The sequence below is a fragment of the Sorex araneus genome, chromosome 3 (assembly GCF_027595985.1).
Source record: "Sorex araneus isolate mSorAra2 chromosome 3, mSorAra2.pri, whole genome shotgun sequence".
Classification (NCBI taxonomy): domain Eukaryota; kingdom Metazoa; phylum Chordata; class Mammalia; order Eulipotyphla; family Soricidae; genus Sorex; species Sorex araneus.
The window spans coordinates 228,027,495-228,052,811 of record NC_073304.1 but is presented as its reverse complement, the minus strand read 5'-3'; the positions used below and the strand labels follow the sequence as shown (position 1 = coordinate 228,052,811).

At 47.6% G+C, this 25,317-nt stretch overlaps 1 protein-coding gene across 3 annotated transcripts in view; it reads right to left on the bottom strand.

Annotated features, from left to right (window-relative positions):
* CEP112 (centrosomal protein 112) overlaps positions 1 to 25,317 on the bottom strand; it is a 463,550-nt gene that overhangs the window by 340,332 nt on the left and 97,901 nt on the right. For all 3 annotated transcript variants that reach the window (XM_055130431.1, XM_055130433.1, XM_055130432.1), the window contains exons 12-16: positions 20,587 to 20,705; positions 18,794 to 18,937; positions 1,962 to 2,116; positions 1,539 to 1,668; positions 283 to 375 (exon numbers count right to left, since the gene is read on the bottom strand). In XM_055130431.1, coding sequence (XP_054986406.1) covers positions 283 to 375; positions 1,539 to 1,668; positions 1,962 to 2,116; positions 18,794 to 18,937; positions 20,587 to 20,705 — 641 coding nt within the window. The remainder of the gene's footprint in view (positions 1 to 282; positions 376 to 1,538; positions 1,669 to 1,961; positions 2,117 to 18,793; positions 18,938 to 20,586; positions 20,706 to 25,317) is intronic.

The window sequence follows — 25,317 nt, the reverse complement described above, 5'->3', positions numbered from 1 at the left end:
ATTCCTAATATATTTGACCTTGAGGTCAAAGGAAAGATCCAAAAGGGTGTGTGTGTGTGTGTGTGTGTGTGTGTGAGAGAGAGAGAGAGAGAGAGAGAGAGAGAGAGAGAGTGTGTGTGTGTGTGTGTGTGTGTGTGTAAAGAAATAAATTACAACAACTGGCAGACAATAATTTAAAGGGAGGAATTAATCCTAAAATAGTAACACCAACTTTCATTTATAAATTTAGGTTAAGAAAAATAGCCCAGTCATTGTTGTTCTGTGTAAAAATACCAAACTCACCTTCAGTTGCTGCTTTCTTTGAAGTTCTAATTCCTGTAACTGTTGTTTTAATTGACAGATGTTCTTTTCTAACCCTTCAATTGTACCAGATGCCTACAAAGATTTTAAGAGGGAAAAATTAAAAACATAATATTGATTTTTATTTCCTTCCCAGAAACTTACTTAAAATTACCTACACCTCTGAATGAAAATGTTTAAGTTTTAAAAAAAATTTTAAAGTAAAAATGCATATTGAATTTTGCACATAGTAAGGTTCTGAAAATATAAAATTGTAAATAAAGTTTATCAAAAATGTTCAAATTTTAATTTTAAAAATCAAATTTCAGGGTCAGTGGAGTTCATGCCCAATTCAATCAGCTTAACCAGTGGCTGAATAAATAGCAGTACTCCTACATTATTAAAAAAAAAAAAGTTTGGGGTCAGAGAGATAGTACAGCACGCAAGGCGCTTGCCTTGCATATGACCATTCGAGGTCCAATCCCTAGCACCCTATGTGGTCCCCTGAACCCCTTCAGGAGTGACCTCTGAGCGGAGAGCCAGGAGTAAGGCCCGAGCATCACCAGGGGTGGCCCCCCAAACAAACAAACAAATAAAATTCACTGCAACGCTCGATTCCCAAATCATCAAAGAACATATTACATTAGAATTGTACCTATAAGATTCTTTTGGCAGAAAGCATCAATTCTCTGATATAAAAACTCAGTGAGTGTTAGTGAGTGTGCCCACAGCTCACATATGCCAACATATTTAAAATAAAAACAATTATGCCCAAAGTATACACTAATATATTGGGGCTGGAGCGATAGCACAGCGGGTAGGATGTTTGCCTTGCATCAGCCGACCCGGGTTCGATTCCCAGCATCCCATATGGTCCCCTGAGCACCGCCAGGAGTAGTTCCTGAGTGCAGAGCCAGGAGCGACCCAAAAAGAAAAAAAAAGTATACACTAATATAATGTGTATAATCTAAAAAGCACATTTTAAACAGCATAAAAATCAATCTCAGAATATTGTGTTTCCATTTTTAAAAATTGGTCAGACTTTAGAAGGGTCAACTTGTTATAAAAATGCTTTCTGCATTATTTATTATTTCACTTCAGACATCTCGCATTCTCAGAATTTTTAAAAATCCATAAAAACCCGTAACACTTCAGATCAAGAATTTCCAAGAAGCAAAGCAGAAGAGTTCCTTTGAAGGTCACATTGGTATCTATGACTAGTAAATTACTAGATGGATGTCCATTCCCATATTCAATACCTTAGAAGCGGAAAGAGAATGTTCTTTCTTCAGAAGAGTTATATCAGTATCAAACTTGGTTTGTAATAGTTTTATGTTTTGCTCATAATCATTTAGAAGATGCTCTTTCTCCTTGTGCAGGACGCTGTGCCTGTAAGCAACGAAACAGTAAGACAGACTTCCCACGTATTTAGGAGTGAGGTCCCAACTGAAACGCATCACCTTTCTTTCTTCACATATTTGTTCAGATTTTTATCATTATGCTTTTAAACACTATGCTTTTAACATTCAGTGGAACTTTAAAAAATAAACAAAGGAAGAGCATTTAGGTTGGAGATCATCCATGGTTAATATACCAAGTCGATTAATTTTGGCCAGTAATTGTCTAGCTCATCACCGCATTTTACAGCCACGCCTGATAGATAGCTGATTTCAAAACAATACCTCGCCTTCACTTCTTGCAATTCACTACAGGTTATCTGGTAACATCTCTCAAGTTCCAATTTATCTTGCATTAATTTCTGCCTCTGTGCATTACTGTTCTCTGCTTCTCCCGTCAGCTGCTGGACGCGGGACTCCAGTTCCTTCACCATCTGATTCTGAAAGGACAGGTCACTGTTACAAGGCTCAGACCCTGCCAGCCTCCGTCTCACAGAGCAGCCCGAAGGAAACATAGCCCCATTCGAGACCAGAACACAGAGAACAAATGCGCCACAAATTATGCTCATAAAAATGAAACCAAACTCCAAGTCAACCAAGTTTTTGTGAAGCAGAGGGTTTTTTCACTCTGAAAGAGCATCATCCGTTCACTCATTCACTCAGTGCGTGTACTGAATCCGGATCTCTGTGAGGACCTAGTGACTGGGCAGCAACTGAGGAATCTGAGGCCCTACGCTCAGGAAGACACATTCTCTTGACACAACTTAACCAAAGTGCATGCCCAGGTTCGGGGACTATCGGGCTATGTTCACTGCCCATCATCATCTGAATTCAGAAACTTAAAATTAGGAAAGTAATGCAACATCATTGTAACAGAAGATTCAGAGCCCCCAATGCTTTCTTTCTACAGGGAGCCCAGCACCATGGCCCTGTAATGCTCAGCATGAAGGTTCGGTGCTCAGACGTCACTGGGATTACACTGCGTGGTGGGCGGAGTACCAGGGATGGTAGGGCTTGCATTTAGACCGACATAATAGGATCGTGCACAGCCACTTCAGCCACATACCTGTTGGACCCATATTCTAGTACAGGGCTTATCACGTTAGGGATATCCTATGGCGTTCCATCAGGATACCAGAAAGCTTTTATTATATAAGTGAGTGTTAGCACCTAAGAGTCTCACTCATTTTATCAAAGCTTTTCACTATTCTACAGTCTTCAAAAACATCACACATGGTGCTGGAGCAATAGCACAGTAGGTAGGGTGTTTGCCTTGCATACAGCCAACCCAGGTTCGATTCCCAGCATCCCATATGGTCCCTTGAGCACCGCCAGGGGTAGTTCCTGAGTGCAGAGCCAGGAGTAACCCCTGTGCATCGCCGGGTATGACCCAAAAAGAAAAAAAGTGCAGGAATACTACGAAAAAAAGACCCAGGGCTGGAGAGCTCAGAAAAATCACCAGAGCATCATTATTGAAACTAAGCGTTATGCAAATACTTGGCTCTACTTGGCTCAACCATGGCAAATGCACCAGTCGTGATGATAATGTCCCTGAATCCAGTCTGGAATAAAAAAAAGGGGGGGTCTGTAGCAATAGCACAGTGGGTAGGGTGTTTGCCTTGCACGCTGCCAACCCGGATTCAATTACCAGCATCCCATATGGTCACCTGAGCACCGCCAGAGGTAATTCCTGAGTGCAGAGCCAGGAGTAACCCCACCCCTGTGCATTGCCGGGTGTGACCTAAAAAGCAAAAAAAGAAAAAGAAAGAAGAAAGAAGAAGAAGGAGGAAGTAGGAGTGAGGAGGAGGGAGGAGGAAGAAGGAAGGAGGAAGAAGAAGAAGAAGAAGAAGAAGAAGAAGAAGAAGAAGAAGAAGAAGAAGAAGAAGAAGAAGAAGAAGAAGAAGAAGAAGAAGAAGAAGAAGAAGAAGAAGAAGGAGAAGGAAGAAGAGGAAGAAGAGGAAGAAGAGGAAGAAGAAGAAGAAGAAGAAGAAGAAGAAGAAGAAGAGGAGGAGGAGGAGGAAGAGGAAGAAGAAGGAGGAGGAGGAAAAGGAAGAGGAGGAAGAGGAACAGGAAGAAGAAGGAGGAGAGGAGAAAGGCTGGGCTCGGTGGGGCAGAAGTCACACCAAGTAGATCTGCAGGATGCAATTTATAGTTATGATGACTTATGGGAGACAGTTGAGAAGCTTTAAGATAGTGGCTATAAGAAAGAGCTGTAACTTTTTTAATTATTCACAGACATCCATGCATAGCAAGAAACTGATAATATTGTAGAACATGTTCCTGGCCATAGATCCCAGAAATAATTCTCATATAACTGACCATTAAAAACATCTAAATGTTTTTAAAAGATGAGTTGCTTAAAAAAAAAACTAAAACAACCTCACTTCTGAGTCAGGGGTGTGGTTCAGGGGTAGAGCACTTGCCTTGCATGCAGCCAACCCCCATCTGACCCTGGTGCTAAGAACTGCTGGGAAAGACTCCTGAGCACAGAGCCAGGAAAAGTCTCTGAACACAGCTGGGTACAGTACTAACTGCACCCTCCAGGGGAAAAATAATCCCAGGTGAGGGGTACTGGGATGTAGAATGCAACTGAATATATATGAACATACATCTGAAGGAAATGGAGAGGGGAAGAAAGCATCACGAGAGAAAAACTAAAATAAAGATCCTCTCCCACTGACACCCAATCATGAATAACTGTAATTTCTTGGTGACTGAAGTTTAAAAACAGGTTCCCTCGCAAAGAAAATTTTGGTAAAGGGAAGATACAGTAAGAAACACAAAAGACAAAAGCTGAAGTAAGTAAGTAGACTGGAAACTGGAATAAGCAAAAAAAGAAATACAGAGCAAACAAAATCTAGGAAAAAGGAAGAGAAATCACTCACATTCACATAACTGGGATACCTGAAGAACTAGACGGATTATTACTACACGTTGGGGAGAAAAAAAACATATATATAAAAGGACTCCAGCAAATCAATGAACAAGGGGACAATAGTGCTACAGTGACAGTGCTTTTCCTGTCAAAGGGAGAGATTAGACCCTCCAGAGAACCCGGGGAGCAGGTGTGCCTCGACAAAGTTTAGCTGACTTGCAGTCACCTATGTCCTGACAGCCAGCCAGGATTCCAGCCGGCTCTGCATCCCCGGGAGAGGATGGGGCACCTGACAGTGTCTCCCCCAAGTGGGGGCTGCGGCCTGATGGGGAAAGGTGCCAGCCAGCAGGACATTTCCGGTCCAAGGCCAGGACTTCCCAGGCCAGGGCTGGGGTGTGTCCTCTCTCTGCTCACAGCTCCTCTAGGCCTTTGTTTGGAGCCTAATGCTGACCCTTGGGGCTAACAGGTGAGATAAGAGGATGCAGAGGCGTGGCTCTGGAGGCTGTCTGCATGGGATCTTTGTGAATTTTGTTCTTTGCATGAAAACAAAGATTTTTGCGCATATGCCATCTGTTCATTCCCTCACTCTCCATTTATCCTGGACCTGGTGACCCCCCAGATGTCCTGGTCACCTGATTGAAGGTAAGAGACAGAAAAAAATTATTTAAATTTCTTACCAGAAAATTAGCCTAGTTCTCCCTCTTGGAGAACCTGGCAAGCCACTGAGAGTTTTCTGCCCGCATGGGAGAGCCTGGCAAGCTCCCCATGGCATATTCATATGCCAAAAACAGTAACAGTGATGGGTCTCATTCCCCTGATCCTGAAGAGCCTCTAATGCGGCACTGTTGGGAAGGATGAGTAAAGAGAGGCTGCTAAAATCTCAGGGCTAGGACGAATGGAGACGTTACTAGGCCCACTTGAGCAAATCGTTGATCAACGGAATGACAGTGATACAAGTGATACAGTGATGAAAGGACTTGCTATAAATAAGACCAGCAAGGATGGAGAATCTGTCACTGTCACTGTCGTCCTATTTGCTCACTGATTTGCTCAAGTGGGCACCAGTAACGTCTCCATTGTGAGATTTGTTGTTACTGATTTTGGCATATCGAATACACCACAGGGAGCTTGCCAGGCTCTGCCTTGCAGGCAAGACACTCTCAGCAGCTTGCCGAGCTCTCTGAGAGGGGCAGAGGAATCAAACCCGGGTCGGCCGCGTGCAAGGCAAATGCCCTACCACTATGCCATCGCCCCAGCCCAAGGATGGAGAATATACTAGGATTTATGGTCAAGTTGCTGAAGTTCAAGAAACAATCTTTCCCCAACCTTCATCAAACACGCCTTCTACGCTGTTCACCCCCAACGGCCCCCGTTCCTCCACAGAGAGCCCTAAATGATCCTCTTGGCCCCTCTCAGCTCTTCTCCTATCCCCTCTCTTCCTCGCCCCTATACTTCAGCCAAGAAAACTTCTGGGAGCTCCTGAAAGCCACTGCGCCAGCTCCAGGCCTTTGCGTGGACTCTCAATACAGTGCTCCTCCACGGCTCTCTGCAGTCTTCTCTCCTCTGAACTGCCATTCTGTTGCTGCTGTTCGAGGGCCACACGCAGCTGTGTGTGGGCTGCACTCAGGGGTCACTCCTGGTGGGGCCGAGGAACCACATCAGGTACCGGAGTCAAAGCCACGTCAGTAAGCAGAACGCAAGGCGAGTACCCTCTGCACTCTCTCTGCCCCCGTCATCTTTTAAGGACCCTTTCCATAGACACACCCAACACTCCAGGCCCTCTCAGGGACCAGCAAGTCCTAAGGAGATTGGGCTAAGACAAAAACATTTTTAGGCACGAGAGACAAATGAAGACTCAGGAGGTAGCTGCCAACTCACACTTCCGTCTCCATTATTCATATGAGGCTCGGGGACTGGACCCTGAACACAAAAAGACCATTTGCCTTTGAATAATCAGACTATGGAAATGCTACCATCCAAATTTCCTCTGTAATCTGGAATAATGGTTTAGGAATAATGGCTTCCAACAAGAACCAACTGGTTCTCACGAGCCATAAATAGCTTGTCGGGTGTTGACATGGATGCAGAAAAATAGAGACCCTCAGAGCTGGACAAACAGGTCTAAGCAGCCACAATGTTACCTGGAAGTGTTACAATGTCTCAACATAAACAACAAAAAAATCAATTTCAAACAAAAAACGAAAGGACCTAGACTTCATCTGAAGAAGACTTAGCCAGTTTGCAAGTAATGACCACGGTCCTCAGAGCAATCACTAATGGGGTAGTTAGTACTGATTGATCAGTACCGTGGTCAAGAACAGAATTATACTCAGCAGCAGTGAAGAAACCCGGCAGGCACCACAACACCGGAGAATTCTCCGGGCCCCAGACCAAGCCGATATCTCCAACACGCCCCAGATGGAGCCGTGCAGTCTCCCCGCCTTCTGCAGACGGAATCCCGGCGACCGTGAGCTCCTACAAGCACGGCTCTGGTATGTGGCCACAGGACTATTCCTCTGAAGCGCGCGGCTGCTTATGCGGCCGTGCGACCTTTCCTGATATGTGAAGTGAGCAATGGGAAATAAATGATCTAGCGTCTGCCCCCGCCCAAAACTAGAGAGAGAGCGGTGACACACGGGGCCTCACGGGACGGGGAGGTGGAACAGGCCCCTCTCCCCGGTCTGACGAGGCCCCGAGTTGCCTCGCACGAACAGCTCCTGGCTCCTGAACAGCCATGATTCCAGAGGCACACAGACCAATCTCGGAACCCAGCTTCTGGCAGAAATGCATCTGGACTGAGCGCTAAACTACGGTGCAGTGCCACCCCGGGTGGGGAAAGGTGTTTCTCCCTTCCACCTTTTCTCCCCGGTGGCACAGAGGCCACCACCTTTTCAGAGCCTACTGGACAGCCAGGTATGAGACTGCAGTGACGTGACACAAGGGGCATCACGGGGTGGGGGGGTGGAACCAGCCCCTCTCCCTGCCCCAACAAGGCCCCGAGTTGCCACCCACGAACGGCTCCTGGCTCCTGAATGGCCACGATCCCAGAGGCACACACACCAATCTTGGAACCCAGAGGCTTTTCGCAGAAATCCCTCCAGACTTATTACTAAAATATCAGAAAGCCAAAATCGTGCACCCGCGATCGTATCATATGCTCTGCATAATCAGCAATAGAAAACAATTATCTAATGATGCCTTTCGGCAGGTCTGATTGTTGGAGAAAATTCTAAATAATAATGGTGGCTCTTTTGTCAAAATATTGGATGTGATCAAAGTGGAGAGAGAGTGAAGTGGAAATCATCTGCCACACAGGCAGGGCGGGGATGGGATGGGGGTATGCGGGGGTTCTTGGTCGTGGGAAATGTGCACTGGTGAAGGGACGGGTGTTTCATCACTGTATGACTGAGACTTAAACCTGAAAGCTTTGTAACTGTTCTCACGGTGATTCAAAAAATTTTTTTAAAAATTTAAAAAAGAACAGAATGATGATCAACTAACACAATTTATTTTAAAAGTAAAAATAAATCAATGAGCACTGGAGGTGAAGGACTAGATGAATTTGTGTGGGTTTCTAAAAGTCTATAAAAGGCATTTATTTTATTTTATAAAGTTTGTCTGGATACAATTGTGCGCCAGATGTGGAGATATGGGCTGAAACACTCTTTCAGCACATTAGAAGTCAGATTAAAAAAATAATAATAAGTTTAACATGGTTTACCTGCTAAAAGAGAGAGCAAGCTAGACATTCAGCCCAAACATTAAAACAACACTCTCTCGGGGCTGGAGAGCACAGGGGTTATGGCTTCTGTGAGCGCACCCCCAATTTGATCCCAGCACCAGGTGCTCTCAGAAGCAACCCCTAAACACAGAGCCAGAAATAAGCTCCGAGCAGTGCTGGATGGGGCCCAAACTTTAAAAAAAAAAAATTAATTAAAACTAAACACTGTCTAAAATAAGTTATATATAGATGAAAAGAAATGCGATTAATATTTTAACAGCTGTCACATAAATAAAAATCGCATAACTCATAATTAAGATTTTAACTGTACACAATTATACTGGCATGAAAGAATACAGTGGAAATGCCCTGAGAGTAATAACCAGTGGATATGAATCACATGAAATATGATGGGAATCCCGAGCAACGCTGCAGCTCCACACGCTCGGAGCTTCCGTGATGACCAGCGCTGTCTGCACTCCATTCCTGGGCAGCCCAGCGCGCCGCTGGTCTCCGGGTGCCAGGACACGTCGGTGCCCCCGAAAATGATGAGTTGGGTAACTCTGACATTTTTCATATGAGAAAGAACAGTAACTGTCAAGCTGAATTAACTGGCCCTCTGGTAAAGGATAGTGAACGGAGTTTGACCCCGATCTCCCTGATCCCAAACCTTCTCCACTGCACCATATTCTCTCCGTAACCAGCAGATTCTGCGCATGGAATGGATGGGAAGGAGCACCTCAGAGAGGGGCTGGAGCGATAGCACAGCGGGTAGGGTGTTTGCCTTGAACACGGCCAACCCGGGTTCGATTCTCAGCATCCCATAGGGTCCTCCGAGCACCGCCAGGAGTAATTCCTGAGCGCAGAGCCAGGAGTGAGCCCTGAGCATCCCTGGGTGTGACCCAAAAAGAAAAAAATTAAAGAAATACCTCAGAGAGGGGCCGGAGTGATAGCATAGCGGGTAGGGCGTTTGTCTTGCATGCGGCCGACCCGGGTTCGATTCCCAGCATCCCATATGGTCCCCCAAGCACCGCCAGGAGTAATTCCTGAATGCAAAGCCAGGAGTAACCCCTGAGCATCACCGGGTGTGACCCAAAAAGCAAAAAAAAAAAAAAAAAGGAAATACCTCAGAGAGAGATGTCCTTTAAAAGGTAAGACACATTAAAAACAAAACAAAACAAAACAAAAACGGGGCTGGAGCGATAGCACAGCAGGTAGGCAGTTTGCCTTGCATGTGGCCGACCCGGTTCGATTCCCAGCTTCCCATATGGTCCCCCGAGCATGCCAGGAGTAACTCCTAAGTGCAGAGCCAGGAGTAACCCCTGAGCATCACCGGGTGTGACCCAAAAAAAGCCAAAAAAACCCCTCAGCTGTAACACAGGAACACTTGAGGCCTCTTCCTTTGTCATGTAAATCATTACTGTTTAGATAGCTGGCATTATATTTGTTTCAATTTGCCACTTGCCAGGAGCAGGTGACTGTGGTTTATGAGAGATTACCTCAGTTGCTGAGCCCACCTTTCCATATTGTGAACTGGGACGCAGCCCTTGGGAGACGGGCGGTGTTTCTGGACGGACACGGCCCGGAAGGGGCACTGATCATACACGCCAGGTTGGTAACTCAAGCGTCTGATCAGGAGAAAATGGATCCCATTGTGTTTGCGGGGCGTGGAACGGGAAGAGGTGGGCAGCAACGGCGTGTTACGGGGAGAGCCCGGGCTGAGCCAACAGTGGCCTGAAGTCCCATGGTAGCTGCGGCCACAGAAGGGGAGAGACCAGCTCCAGGGTCTTCAGAGAAATCAATAATGGGGTCAGCAAATTACTCTGAAGGAGAAACAGCAAAAAGCAGAGCTCTTCCAGGTTCAAAATCTGATGTGCCAAAGGGTACGCAGCACATTTGGGAATTAGGAAAAAGTTTGGGAAATAATATAACACTGTAATAACAACACTGTTGTCCTGTTGCTCATCGATTTGCTCGAGTGGGCACCAGTAACATCTCCATTGTGAGACTTGTTGTGACTGTTTTTGGCATATGGAATACGCCACGGGGAGCTTGCCAGGCTCTGCTGTGTGGGCTAGATACTCTCACTAGCTTGCCAGGCTCTCCAAGAGGAATGGAGGAATCGAAACCAGGTCGGCCGCATGCAAGGCAAACGCCCTACCCGCTGTGCTATCGCTCCAGTCCCGGGAAATAATATTTTTTTTATATTTTATATATTGTTCTGGGTAGGCCGGAGCAATAGTACAGCGGGTAGGGCATCTGCCTTAACCTCTCTAGTCTACTTCCTTCACCCATAACCCCAGTCTCAGCATGAGAAATAAATATGAGGCAAAAATCCAATAAAGCGACATTCAAAACATGCCTGACCAGTATTCTGAAACAGAGTGGGGCACTAGCGAAGCTATATTCTCGTGCATTTGGAATATCTAAAACTAAATAGTAAAACCTACTTTTTTAATAGTTATCATGATAAACATGATGAAATGGTGCTGATCTGGTTGTTTCTTTTTCAGAATGGTGAGGTGGGGAAAGAAACGCTGGTGGCACCTGTACAATGACCAATTCTACAGAGCAGGTGAACTGCTCTACGAATGACCACGCGTGACCACGGACCACCGTAGGTGCTACCAGTCAGAAAACACCCTGGTGTCTAAAGGTTCTTGGTACACTTAGGTTTAGGGCCTTTCACCTTGGGAGAGTTCCACGAGTAGAATTCAGTGTCAATCAATTTGAATCTAAAAAGCGAGCTCATCTTATTTTTCCTCCCTTAATTGACTTCCAGCGTTTCCCTTAAATCATGAGTAGTCAGCACACCAAAGCAATATTACCAATACTCACGACTAGAAGAAACATAATCTGTCACTGTTCTAGTCTGTTACAGTGCTGATCTCGAGATATTGTGCACTCACAAAATGAATGAATGAATGATTGTAGCTACTAGACCTACCATTAAATCTTGATGTTTACTGCATTCATTTAGAAGCATTTACATTTACTATCATGATTTCGATTATTAATGCTTTGACCATTACATCCTAATGAAACTTTTCACTGGAGGCTTTGTACATTTTATTAAATTGAAAACCACCACACTGCAGAGGAATTCAAAGACTTGCCGGCCCGTGGCCAGTAAATCCTCAGGACAGGAAAAGATAAAAAAAAAAAGGACTTCACCAACATCCGTCAACAGCTCCCCAGAGATGCCCAGAGATTTTCAGTGGCCCTAAAACCCGATATAGACATATAGACGCAGCCTCGCATGTCCGTCCTGACCTCTCCAAGCCCCTCGTCACTTTGCTGTCCTTCTCAGAACAGTCCTGTGTTGGAAACCTGCCTTAGAGTCTCAGTGCTGCCGTGTTCTCACTCTGAGCCGCATCAAAGGGCAGCCCCGCCGAGGCGGAAAGACGCGCATCGCATCTTCGGCACGAGTGTCTTTCTGCTCACCAAAAGTGGCACCGAAACAAAACAGAGCTCAACAGAGAGAGGACAACGCCCGCACCAACGCAGGGAGAAGCTAATTCCCGGTGACAGTCTGGCCTTTCATCTGGAGCCCCGTCGTCAGCTCCACCTTGTTTAATTATTCAGGCAGGAGCGGCGCGGCAGGCTCTGCAGCTTCTGAGGATTCGGAAATGCAGGCCCGCTGACAGGCCCTGTCCGCGTCCCCCTGCGCTGACTCCTGCCTAATGACAAGGCCTCGTGCTAATGCTGGAACTCAACTTTCATTAGAAATGGGATGACGTTTCTCTGACTCTCGGGCTCCCGGGACCTGCCCTCTTGGCCCTCAAGTATCATTTTTCTTTGCATCTCAAATTCACAGAAACCCGAACATTCCACCGTGAAAGCTAGTTCTCTCTGAGCGGTGTTTCGGCAACGGAGCCAACGCGGTCAACCGGCAGGCAGGCGGCGGCTCGGAGATCTGGGCTCTAAAATCATCACCCGGTATATTTACTACGCGGTGGGGAGTATGTACGATGGTGAAAGATGAAAGGGTATTTCGACGGGGCTGGAGCAATAGCACAGCGGGTAGGGCATTTGCCTTGCACGCGGCTGACACAGGTTCGATTCCCAGCATCCCATGTGGTCCTCTGAGCACTGCCAGGGGTAATTCCTGAGTGCAGAGCCAGGAGTAACCCCCGTGCATCGCCAAGTGTGACCCGAAAAGCAAAAAAAAAAAAAAAAGAAAAAAAGAAAGGGTATTTCGGTTCTAAATTTCATTTTTGTCCCTAACACTGACGATCACGTTATCCTGTCAAGAGCCCGTTTGAGGTCATCTTCAGTGTGCCTGGCCGTGAAATGTTAGTGTGATAGACTTGCTATTATCAGCCGTGCCCCCCTGGCAGGTCCCACTGTATCTAAGGCTCGGGGTTCGTTTCCATCCCGAGAGCCAGAGTCTGCCCTCTGAAGGACAAAGCTGTCCCCACTTGTCGGGCACGCTCTGGCCCTGGCTTTCCCCACTTGCCACTGGGCACCCTGGGCACAGGAAGCAGCTCAGCTCAACGGCCTGGGCAGTGCCAGCCACACAGGAGGTGCCCACAGAGCGCTACAGGAATGCCATACATTGCATTAGTGCCAAACATTTATATTGAATGCCTTGCAGTGAACTGGCACAGCTGCCGGAGACTGCTTGGCCCTCAGGATGCTCTGTGGAAGTCCCGACTTCTAGGGGACTGCAGGGGTCTTTAGGGATCGAAGGGAAACTGAGGTCACAGTAAGAAGAGTTAATTGAGACACAAGGTTCAGAGAGCGAAGACGCTTTTCGGGACCCTGAGAGAAGACAAGCCGTTGGCAGGTTAAAGAGAGAAGCGTCGGGGGGCTGGAGCAATAGCACAGCAGGGAGCGTGTTTGCCTTGCACGCGGCTGACCCGGGTTAGATTCCCAGCATCCCATATGGTCCCCTGAGCACTGCCAGGAGGAATTCCTGAGTGCAGAGCCAGGAGTAACCCTTGAGCATCGCCGGGTGTGACCCAAAAAGGAAAAAAAAGAAAGAAAGAAAGAAAGAAAGAAAGAAAGAAAGAAAGAAAGAAAGAAAGAAAGAAAGAAAGAAAGAAAGAAAGAAAGAAAGAAAAAGAAAAGAGAGAGAAGCGTCGGAAGAAACCAAATCTGCTGATATTTAGATCTCAAGCTTCTAAGCTCCAGAGTCGTGGGGTGGAAAATGAACATCTGACATCAGAATGGAGAGAAATTATAGGCCTGAAGGCAACTGTCATGCATGTAGCCAACCCAAAACTGAGCCCAGAGCCTGGAATGACCCGTGGGCATTACTAGGTGTGGCCCAACACTGCCCACCCCACTTGCCTCTCAAAAGCTAAATTTCGGTTGTCTAAGCCCCCACCCCCCACCAATCCTGAGGTTTCTGTAATGACAGCTCTCTCACACTAAAACAATAATGGGGCAATAAACGAGAAAATTATAAAAAAGAAAAGTAACAACACATAAAACAAATTCAGGAATAAAACAGATATCATACTAATAATGAGCAATCAAACAGGATGAAAAGGAAACTCCCATCTATAAGCGCATCAAAAAGAATAAATAGTTAAGAATAATCTTAACCAAGGGGATGAAGTCGTTTATACTGAGAGAAATTAAAGAAGACATCAATAAATGAAAAGACAGACTGAATTCATGGATTTTAAGATTTATCCTAGGTAATCAATTCTACCTAAAATGATCCCCGAAGGTTCTAAGCTCTCCCGCTCAAACCCTCCCCAATTTTTTCAGAAAATAAATCCTGGGGCTGAAGCAACAGTACAGCAGGTAGGGCATTTGCCTTGCATGCAGCCAACCTGGGTTCGATTCCCAGTATTCCATATGATCCCCCAGCACCACCAGGAGTGATTCCTGAGTGCAGAGCCAGGAGTAACCTCTGAGCATCGCCGGGTGTGACCCCCTCAAAATAAAAGGCCAGAAAATAAATCCTAAAATTTATATGTAATCTTAAGGCACTAACCAGCAAAAGTAAACTTTTCAAAAAGAAACAAAGTTGGAGTCTCACATTTCCTAACTTCAAAGCTGGCTGCAAAGTGACAAACCTCCAAGCAGTGTGGCACATGGGCATAAAACAGCACAGACACACAGACCAGTGGGACAGAAGAGCAAGGCCAGACGTCAGCCCGCACATGCGTGGCTCAAGGATTTTTGACAGGATGTCAGGATTATCCAATGGGAAAAGGACAATTTTCAACAGATGGTACTGGGAAAAGTGAGTATCCACATTTGAAAGAATCGCGCTGGACCCTGGCTTTATACCATATGCAAAAATTAATGAACCTAAAATGTAAATGTAAAACTAAATACTATATAGCTCGCAAGAAAACACAATGGAAAGCTTCATGCTTTTAGATTTGGTGAAAATTAATTAGATGTGATTCCAAAAGTATGGACAACCATAACACAAAAGAAATAAATTGAGCGACAAAAAAAATTTTTCATTTCTGTACAAAATAAGCTGTCAATGGAAAAACTGATATATTAATAATCAAATACAATATAATAATCAAATCAATATAATATACATTGATTGCAAATATATGTTGATTTTAATCAAATCAACAAAATAATCAAATTATATAGCAAATTATAAAACTACCATTTTATAAACTTTTGAATTATAAAAATGCAGGTGGATTAGCTTATGTGTAGATTGTAGACAGAACAGATAAAACCTATTTCTTATTGAGAGTCAAGTGAAAAACACCTGAAAGCCCGTGGCCCAGAGGAGCTGTTCTCAGACTGTGGCCCAGAGACTTCTGCAGGTCCCAAAACACTCTCAGGGGACGCTGAAAGGTCTGAGTGGTGGTTGTGACACACCCTGTGTACCTGCCCTCCTTGCTCGCATGTCTGATGTGCACAAGTGCAGCTCCCAGAGGCAACCCGGCATGTGAGCTCCCACGGGAACAAACGCAAAGGCAGCTCCGAGCATGCAGACACCTCCTGGCAGGCCCGACAGTGAAGTGGTCTGACAAAATCACAGCCCACCCCCACCCCAGCTCGGGGAAGGCCTTCCTCTGTGAAAGGCAATCATTCCGCAGTCCACTCACAGCGCTGTCTTACGGTTAACAGAACGTTACTCGGTAAGACACAACTGGTCCACTACTGCTCATTCTGAATGAGTCCTACACCTTCAGAAAGTCTAGATCTATGGAGCGGAAGCCGGCGACGCTGCTGAAGACAGACCTTGAATCTGACTATGAAGGCCTCAGTGGCCGGGACAAGGCAGAGGACAGGGCCACCCAGAGTCCCTGCTCGGTCCAGCCATCCTTTCTTCTTTCATACCCAATGACTTCATTTTTTAAAGATGACACATGCTTAATACAAAAATAAAATCACTTATCTGTCACTGTCACTGTCATCCCGTTGCTCATCAATTTGCTCAAGCGGGGACCAGTAACGTCTCCATTGTGAGACTTGTTGTTACTGTCTTTGGCATATTGAATACGCCAAGGGGAGCCTGCCAGGCTCTGCCATGCGGGCGCGATACTCTAGGTAGCTTGCCAGGCTCTCCAAAAGGGACGGAGGAATCAAACATGGGTCAGCTGCGAGAAAGGCGAACGCCCTACCCGCTGTGCTATGGCTCCAGCACGCATCTATTGCGGTGGATTGAACTATGCCCTCCCAAAACATTCACAGCACACTGGCCCTGGCCAATGCGGTCTTGTTTGCATCGTCATTAGTCACGATGAGGGAGCCTGGGTTAAGGCCCGGTCCTCGAGTCCATGACCGACTGCCGTCCCAAGAAAATGCCAGAGAAAGACACCAGAACACAGACGGACCCTCCGCGAGAGAACACCGAGTGACTAGAGAGGCCGATACCAGAGCACTGTGGGCTCAACAAGAGACGTCGTGGGCTGCTCGCACACGCCAAGGCAGGAGGGGAGGAGAGGAGAGAGCTTTCCTGGAGCCTCCCCTGGGCCCCGAGGAGGGAAGGTCGCCTGTGCTATTCTAAGCCAACCAGTCCGCGGCCAATTATTATAGCAGCCCTGGGAAATTAATGAACCGACTGAATCAGCAAAGTCCGGGGTTGTTTTTTTTTTTAATTAAGACATCACTGTGGGCCCTAAATGTAAAAGAATGGACATTCTCATACATCTCCAATTATTATTTTTTCTTGCTGTGTGTCTTCTGAATCGTTACAGGTAAAAAACATAAATTAAGTATATGTTGCAATAAGAAAATATTTCATTTAAAATCCCTTCTCATCACTGTGAGTTAACACTCTCTGCAAGTTCTAGTCAGCTGTGTGAAGGCCTTTACTGCAAACACATTAGCGTTAAAGATATATGGCTTTTCAGGTCTACCCCTGGATCTTTCCTACAGTGAAAGTGTGAAGTCATTTACGACACAAGTATTAAAAACTCAGCAAGCTGACTCTAAATGTTCATGTACAGGGACTCAGAGCAGCCAAGACCCTTTGGGGAGGGGGTTTGGGGGAGGTTGGGTCATAACTGGCGGTGCTCAGGGCTGACTCCTGGCTGTGCACTCAGGGACCACTCCTGGTGGGCTTAGCAGACCATACAGGGTGCCGGGGATCAAACCCATTTCAGCCGTGTGCAAGGCAAGTGCCCTACCCACTTCACTATCTCACCAGCGCCTCGAAGACCCTTCTGGTGAGCGAGGAGAAGACTTTCCCGCCAGGACTAGGAGGAACTCTGCTATGACACCAGCAAGTCCCAGACACCGGGCAGCCAAGCAGGACAGCCAGCGTCCTGTAGGGAGAGCAGGTGTGCAGATCAGTGCCCAGGGGAGAAAAGACTCAGGAACAGAACGGGCAGCAGGAAAGGCATCCGCACAGCAAACGGTGAAGGGAGATTGCAACTTCACACTACTCACAGACATGACTCGATGGATGAAGGACTCCACGCTAAAAGAAAAACTTATAAGTTTTTTGCCTTTCTCTATCTGCATCAGAGAAAGATCACTGAACAAGACATAGAGTGTTAATTATAAAAGATCGATAAATTTTACGAAGTTAGACACAAGTGGTGATTTAGGAAGCTGCTGGGGCCACTGGAGGCAGGAAATAGACAGTGAGGAGGGATGGGTGTTGGAACATTGCATGACTGAAACCTGATCACAAACAGCTCTGTAGCCGTGCATCTCATAGGGACTCAATGTTTTTTAAAAAGGCATTTTATCAAATCATCTTAAAAATAATTCCAAATGGTGTATTTTATGGTTTTCCTTTTGTGAACAATGGGTCTATTGTGCTCACTTTTTTTCTAGTAAGATTTCAATGAAATATGTTTTGCTATTATAAGGGAGGGAGGGAGGGAGGGAGGGAAGAAGGGAGGGAGGGAGGGAGGGAAGAAGGGAGGGAGGGAGGGAGGGAAGAAGGGAGGGAGGGAGGAAGGAAGGAAGGGAGGAAGGAAGGAAGGAAGGAAGGAAGGAAGGAAGGAAGGAAGGAAGGAAGGAAGGAAGGAAGGAAGGAAGGAAGGAAGGAAGGAAGGAAGGAAGGAAGGAAGGAAAAGAGAGGCTGACCGCCACAAAGTTACCTTCCCTCTAAGACCAGCAACTGCATACTGTCTGTTACAAACAGGACGTCACCACTAGGAGTTACGGTCTCTGGTGATTCTTATTCTTTGGGTTCGTTTTGGTGGGGGAGACCTTGGGACACACATGGTGGTGCTCAGGGATCCCTACTGGTGGGACGCGGGGGCCAGAGACCTAACCCTGCCGGCTGCGTGCAGAGCAAACATCCTACTCCTGTGCTGCTCCTCCAGGGGCATCCCTATTCTTGCATGGACCACTATAAAATACAACCTGAACGGTTACTACCCGGCGCTTACTGCATACTTCACCACTTTCGGCAACATATACGACGCCGTACTGCTGTTACCCTGCCTGACAGAGGGAGAGACCTAACCCAGACACCTGGCAACTGCTAATGGGCGAGGACTTTAACCCAAGACCCCAAAATGCCCGGTCCCCAGCGTCTGGGGCCCAAATCACTGAGCCCCGGGCTGGGAGCTGGCCGAAGGGAACCTAAGATACACCCTCTGTCTGTTCAAACACCTCAGCTCTGGGGCCTGAGTGACGCTGCTGGGGTGGGCAGGGCATCTGCCTGGCATGCAGCTGACCTGGGTTCGACCCCCAGCATCACCCGAGCACACTTCCAGGGGTCTGCCCATGGGAAAGTCTCTGTCTGGTCCCGGGACAAGATGAATCTACGAAGAAAACCGAAAAGCTGCCACACAACTCCGATTTCTTCCCCAGCGGTCCCTCACACTAGCATTAAATATTTTCAGAAAAATAAGCCAGGCTTCAATGTAAAAAGATTTTTAAAAAAAGAGAAAGAAGAAAACATTCTTCAGGCCAAATATGAGCCACTAAAAAGGCAGATTTGCAAAGGCTTCTGGGGCTGGTGGGCATCAAACCACCCCGAGAGTCTCCTCGGCCAGTGTCACGGGAACGACCGTCACCCCAGGGAGCCCGTGCAGGTGCGACGCTAACTACCGCGCTTCCCTCCCACACCGGCCGGGCGCGGGGACGGCCTCGGGGACGGCCGAGGCGGGCGGGACTCACCGTGGACTGGGTCTGCGCCACGTACTCCCCCTCCATCCTGTTCAGGCGCGCGTTCGTGTCCTCCAGCAAGTCCTGGATGTTTTCCGTGTGCCGCTTCTGCAGGTCGAACTTCTCCTTCTCCATCTCAGCCACGGCGCTGTGGAGCTGCCGGAGAGAAAACAGGAGAAGAAAGGCGGGCTCAGTACTCGGGAATCCTGCTGGGCAGTTCAAAGAAATATGCCTGTCTGCCTCTGTCTCTGTCTGTCTCTATCTCTGTCTCTCTGTCTCTGTCTCTGTCTCTCTCTGTCTCTCTGTCTTTCTCTCTCCTTAAAATGTGGCCTCGACAACAAAAATTACAAAGCCAGTAAACAGGCCTTCAAAGGAAAAGTATCATCTAAAGATCATTATTATGAAACAACTATTAAACAATTATTTCCTTGCTTTCCTGAAATGAAAATTTTAACTGCTGAGCAATAATTAAAGGAATAATCCACTGACATAGGAAGAATAAATGAATCAGATAATGCAATACCTCAGTGCTGGTATTACAAAGAGAGCCAATGTTGGTCTGAAATTAAAAATATATATATGTAGATGTATATATATATATATATTTAGATAGAGGAATCAGGTCACAACTGATTAGGAATCTCATTACATGTATTTATATCTTATTTATAGGAGATTCTGTACAAGGAAAATGTTTTTAAAATGTCTTTTTCCTCACTTTAACCCCCAGCAAAGAAACTCTTTTTAGCAAAAAGAGGACACAAATATGGTATTTACAAATCAAAGGCCCTATACACACGGGCCTTTACTCCTGGAGAGCATGAGCCCACTGCTTACATGAGGGCCTATAAACGCACTAAGACATCTATAGGAGTAAGGTAAAGAACTTTCAGGAAAGAAATGACGCAACAGCCTGTATTTAAATGTTTAAAAGTTTAATTTCTAAAACTTATCCTACCACTATAACCCTAGTTTTGCTTCAAATCTATTGTCTATAACAGGAAAAAAAATATACATATTTCAGGACATTATTTAACTCAAGAGCTAGAGCAAAGTAAGTTTCCTAAATGAAAGTATTTCTAGAAGCCCATCACCCTTCAAGGAAAAACAAAGTGAGACCAGGCTAGAGACCGAGCACAGTGGCCAGGGCATCTGCCAAGCACGCGGCCAAACGGGTTCGAGCCCCGGCATCCCGGACGGTCCCCGAGCGCCAGCAGGAGGGAGCCCTGAGTGCAGAGCCGGGAGGAACCCCTTAGCGCTGCGGGATGGAGGGGCACAGGAAGGAGGAGGAGGACGAAGAGGAAGAGGAGGGGAAGAGGAAGAAGTCACAAGCCCAATCGCCACTCCTGACAGTCGCAGACTCCGGAGTGACTCCCCCTTTCTCTGCACTCAGCTCCCTGCACGCTGAGCGGGGCCGGCCCGGGCACGCTCCCTCGGGCCTGACCCGTCCCGCTGACCCCCCCAACCCTGCGCTCCCCCGGGCCTGACCCCGTCCCGCTGACCCCCAACCCCGCACTCCCCCGGGCCTGACCCGTCCCGCTGACCCCCCCACCCCGCACTCCCCCGGGCCTGACCCCGTCCCGCTGACCCCCCCACCCCGTACTCCCCCAGGCCTGACCCTGTCCCGCTGACCCCCCACCCCGAGATCCCCTGGGCCTGACCCCGTCCCGCTGACCCCATCCCACTGACCCCCCACCCCGAGCTCCCCCAGGCCTGACCCCGTTCCGATGAGCCCCCCCAACCCCGTGCTCCCCCGGGCCTGACCCTGTCCCGTTGACCCCCCAGCCCCCCCACCCCATGCTCACCTTCTTCTCCCACTCGTTAATCAGAGACTCGGCGCTCTGCTCGCACATCTTCTTCAGCTCCGCAATCTGGTTCTCCTTGGTCTCTCTGATGACCTGGCAGTCACGGATAAGGGTCTGAACTGTCGAAACAGAAGGAAACGGAGTTAAGCCCCTCCTGGCGACCACGCGGGATGAAGGCTGAAGACTACGACACGGAGCAGCAGCCAACAGATGACTCCGCCCCTCCATGCGATCTCAAGCCCGACTCCGAGAGCGACCTTCCCTCTCTGCCCACGCCAGCCACACCCCCCCCGGGTCCCTGGTCCTGCCCGCTGTCACTCGGTTCCGACAGTGCCCACGGCCTCTTCTCCCCGCGGGCTCCGCCTGCTGTCAGGACAGTGCCAGCCTGGGACAGCTACCCCCAGCTGAAACTCCCGCCAGCGTCGAAAGCGGGCAGCTGGTTTGGTGGCAAGGCCCAGGGTTTGCATGGCCAGAACCCAGCACCGCTGGAATTAAAATACCCCCCTCAATTCCCACATGCAGCCCCGGGGGTCCGTCCAGCGCCTCCTGGATCCCAGCACTGCTAGGCCGGCCCTGTTGACCCCCGGCACCACCGCACTGCCCAGTCCAGGCACCCATGTTCCGGGCCTCCTGCACCGGAAACCAGCCCCTGCTCCCCAGCTCCGTCCCGCCTTCCCCCCTCCCCGCCACCCTTCACCTCTGGGGAACTTCCTGTTGCTGGGGGGTTGGGGAGGGGCAAAAGAAACTCCCAATTCATTCCCCAGAAAACTCAGCTGCTTCTCACCAAACCACGTCCCACACGGTGTGCCTCGATGGCTGACGGGCCCATGTCTAAAGAGAAAGGCCTTTCCAGTTTCCCTACAGAGCGGGATGGTGCTGCCTCAGCCAGCCCTCGGAGCACTGTGCACTGAGCAGAGCGAGGAGCCTCGGGTCCTCCCCACCTCCCACTGCTCGGCCGTGGCCGTGCTGCACGCCAGCCAGCCCCATTGCCCAGGCTCAGTTCTAGCAGAGGTTGCCCCTAGAAACCACTCAGCAGGCGCTTTCAAAAAGGGTGGAAGCCGTCGCTGGCTTCAGTAAAAAGCAAAAAAAAAAAAAAAAAAAAAAAGGCGTTTCTCTCTATTCATGCTATCGAGAGACCAGAATAAACTCAGCTGCACACTGGCTTGACAAAGCAGACAGATTTGCTCTCTCTCAACGGCTCACTGAAAGTGCTCTCACAGGAGTGCAGAGCAGAACTTTCACCCTGACACAACAATTTCTTCTACTGCAACAAAAATAAGGGGGGGAGAAAAAAAATATCCAGTTTAACCTTCTATTAACCTTTAGCATCTAGGTCATTTGACTCCACGATTTCAAAAGGTAGCCTAGAATTTTCTTGCCATTCAAAAGTCTTAAAATGTATTACCTTTAAAACAGTAGCTTGCTTAAATTGGGTTGGATCAGAGTGAAAACTGAAAAAGTAGAACTAAATTTTAAATATTTTTGTAGCCACTAATATTTGAAGAATGCATCTGAACAAATTTCTCATAACTTACATCAATTTTTAAGGCTGAAAACAAACCAGAAGTATCTATTTCATTAGCTAACATGCGCTGTAGTAAGCATCCCAATCCAGGGCAGGGTCCACATGGCGATGCTCAGGGGTCACTCTTGGCAGGGCTCAGGAGAATACTTGTGGTACCCAGGACCAAACCAGGGTCGCCGGCAAGGCAAGAGCCTGCACCCTTAAAGGTAGTCTCTCTGCCCCCGCCTCCAGGCATCCTAAATTTTCAAAGATATCTTCCTCTCAGATATACTCTGTCTCGGTGACTTGGGACAGAGCCAGGAAATTCCATCGAAAATTCCCTAGATGAAAAATGTCTCCCCTTCCCTCCTCCTTCTCATTCTATCTTCACATCCACCAAGTTATTCCAAATTCCCTCTTCATTTCCATTCCGCTCTACTACTCTCAATACACCGTCTCATGCAGATATTCAGGTCCTTCTCCCGAACAAAGTTACCCAAGTGTAGAGAGGCACCATGACGGCTTGTGTGATTTACTCCAACGTCACCTTATTATGACGACCAGCAAAGGCCCAGGGCCTTTGCACTGTCTTGGAGCAGGCAACCCTCTGCCTTTCCCTTCCTCTTTCACCTGCCTCCTGCCTCTTCCCCCTCCTATCTCTCTCTCTCTCTCTCTCTCTCTCTCTCTCTCTCTCTCTCTCTCTCTCACCCCATCTCCCTCTCCTTTTCGCCCCCCCTCTTTCTCTTCCCCTCCCTTCCCTCCTGCTCTACGCCCTGCCTCTGTCTCCAATCATCTAATGAGAGTGCCCTCACAGCCCCTTCCTGGCCAGGCTACTCTTTCTAAAACTGAGGCCCTGGAACTCACCAGTCAGTAGCTTTTCTCTGGCTGCCTAGCATCTGCAGCATGAAGCGAAGGCTCCTAAGTCTGAAATCCAAGTTCCTTCTTAACTCAGAACAAGTCACCCCCCCCAGTGCTTTCCATCTACTGCAGTTGCGCATCCTTCCCACAGGGGATCAATGCCAGCATCCCTGGCCGACACCTGGAGCTGTTCTCGCCAGCTAACCAAATATTACTATACTCTTCTAGTCCCGTTACCCAGAAAGTCATTTTTAACTCTCTCTAATGAATGTCTGCTGCATTTCAATGTTTTCGCCTATAACCGTGGTCAATTTTAACACTTGATAACATACGCTCTTTTTCTTCCCAATGAATATGTAAATGGCGATTACTCTGTACATGTCTGGAAAGTACATAACAAGACAGGCACATACTAGAAGGCATAAAGTAGATACTTACTGTAATAGATTTTGTTTGATCAAAATGACTTTGTGAAAGTCAGTGAGTTCTATGATTGGTATACGGAAGCTCCATTCCAAGGAGGAGAAAGAGAGCTTTAAAAGGGAGTAACATCCATGACATTGAGGCTGGAGCATCAAAGGAGTCAGCTCCATTAAGCAAGCAAACAGAAACAAAGAGAAACAAATGGGACTATATTAAATTAAGATGGTTCTGCACTGCAAAGGAAGTAGTGATCAAGATACAAAGACACGCCACAGATTACGAGAAGTAAGTTGCCCATCACTCATCTAATAAAGGATTAATATCCTAACCACATAAAGCACTGTGGTTAAATGTAGATAAAAGATCTACACTTAAAAAAATTCCAACCCTGTCAATAATGGGGAGAAGATGAACAGAAACTTCCACAAAGAATATAAACAAATGGCCAAAACGCATATGAAGGAATGATCTACATCAATAATAATCAGGGAAATGCACATCTAAACAACAATGAGACATCATCTCACACAGAGACTGGAACTCATCAAAAAGAACAAGAACAACCAGTCCTGGTGTGGATGTGGGGAGCAAGGAACTCTCATTCACTGCTGGTGAAAATGCTGACTGGTCCAGCCTTCCTGGAAAATGATGGACATTCCTCAAAATCTAGGAACTGAGCTTCCACTTGTCCCAGCAACTCGATTTCATGGTATCTGCCCCAAGGGGCCAAAAGGACAACAGAGGAAAAACATCTGCACCTCTATGTTCCTTGTAGCACTATCCACAATAGCAAAAATCTGGAAATAACCCAAGTATCCAAGAACAGATGACTGGGGAACAAAAATAAACTATGGCACGTGTACACAATGGAATATTACTCAGCCATAAGAAAAGATAAAAAAACATGCAACAAAACAAAGAACATGAGAGCTGGTCTTCCTTAGGAAGGATGACACTGGGAGTGGGGTAGGGGGCGCAGGGGTGAAATTGGACAGGGAAGGGATTACTATAACCATGGAGGAGAGAAGTGTTCAACCCTGAGGAAGAGAGGGGGCTGGAAGGCAGTAAAGGGTTATGCATGACCTCTCTTAAAGACAGTGCTGTAAACCACAGTGTCAACGTTAATATATTAAAAAATTGTGCCTCCCATAGGGGCAGGAGGGAAACTGGGGGGGGGGAGGGGGCACTGGTGGAGGGACGTGGACACTGGCAGAGGGACTGGTGTGGAAACACTGTATTACTGAGAGAGGAGCTAGAGGACAGTACAGAGGCAGGGCGTTTGCCTTGCGTGCAGTGGACCCAGGTTAGATCCCCGGCCTCCCATATGGTGCCCAAGGCCCGCCAGGAGTGATTCCTGAGGGTAGCAGCCAGGGGGAAGGCCCTGAGCACCACTAGGTGTGACCTAAAATGTTAAGAAAAAAAAAAAAAGCTGAAGGCCCAAGAGAAATAAATGTGTTTATTTCTCAATCAAACATGTTGATAAAAATACTGAAAACTGGGAACAGCCGTGCATGACACGGCCCCTTTGCTCCTTAGAGACTATGATCCGGGAGGTCTACTGACCCATTTTGGCACCCAGAGACTTACAGAAATGCATCTAGACTGTGAGCTGAGCTACGACCCCATGTCGCCCGGGGAGGGGGAAGGATTTTCTCTCCCAACGCTTTCTTTCTATGGGGAAGATAGCAGTGGCAGCAGCGCCCACGTGGCATCCACCATTTTCTAGGACTCACAACTGAGAGGTACTAGCTTGTCGTGACGTGGCACGCAAGAGATCATGGGATGGGGTGTTACCGGCACGCCCTAGGCCCAGATGAGATCCGGAGCAGCCGCACCAGACACGGCCCCTCTGCTCCTTAAAGACTATGATCCGGGAGGTCTACTAACCCATTTTGGCACCCAGAGACTTACAGAAATGCATCTAGGCTGTAAACTGAGCTAAAACA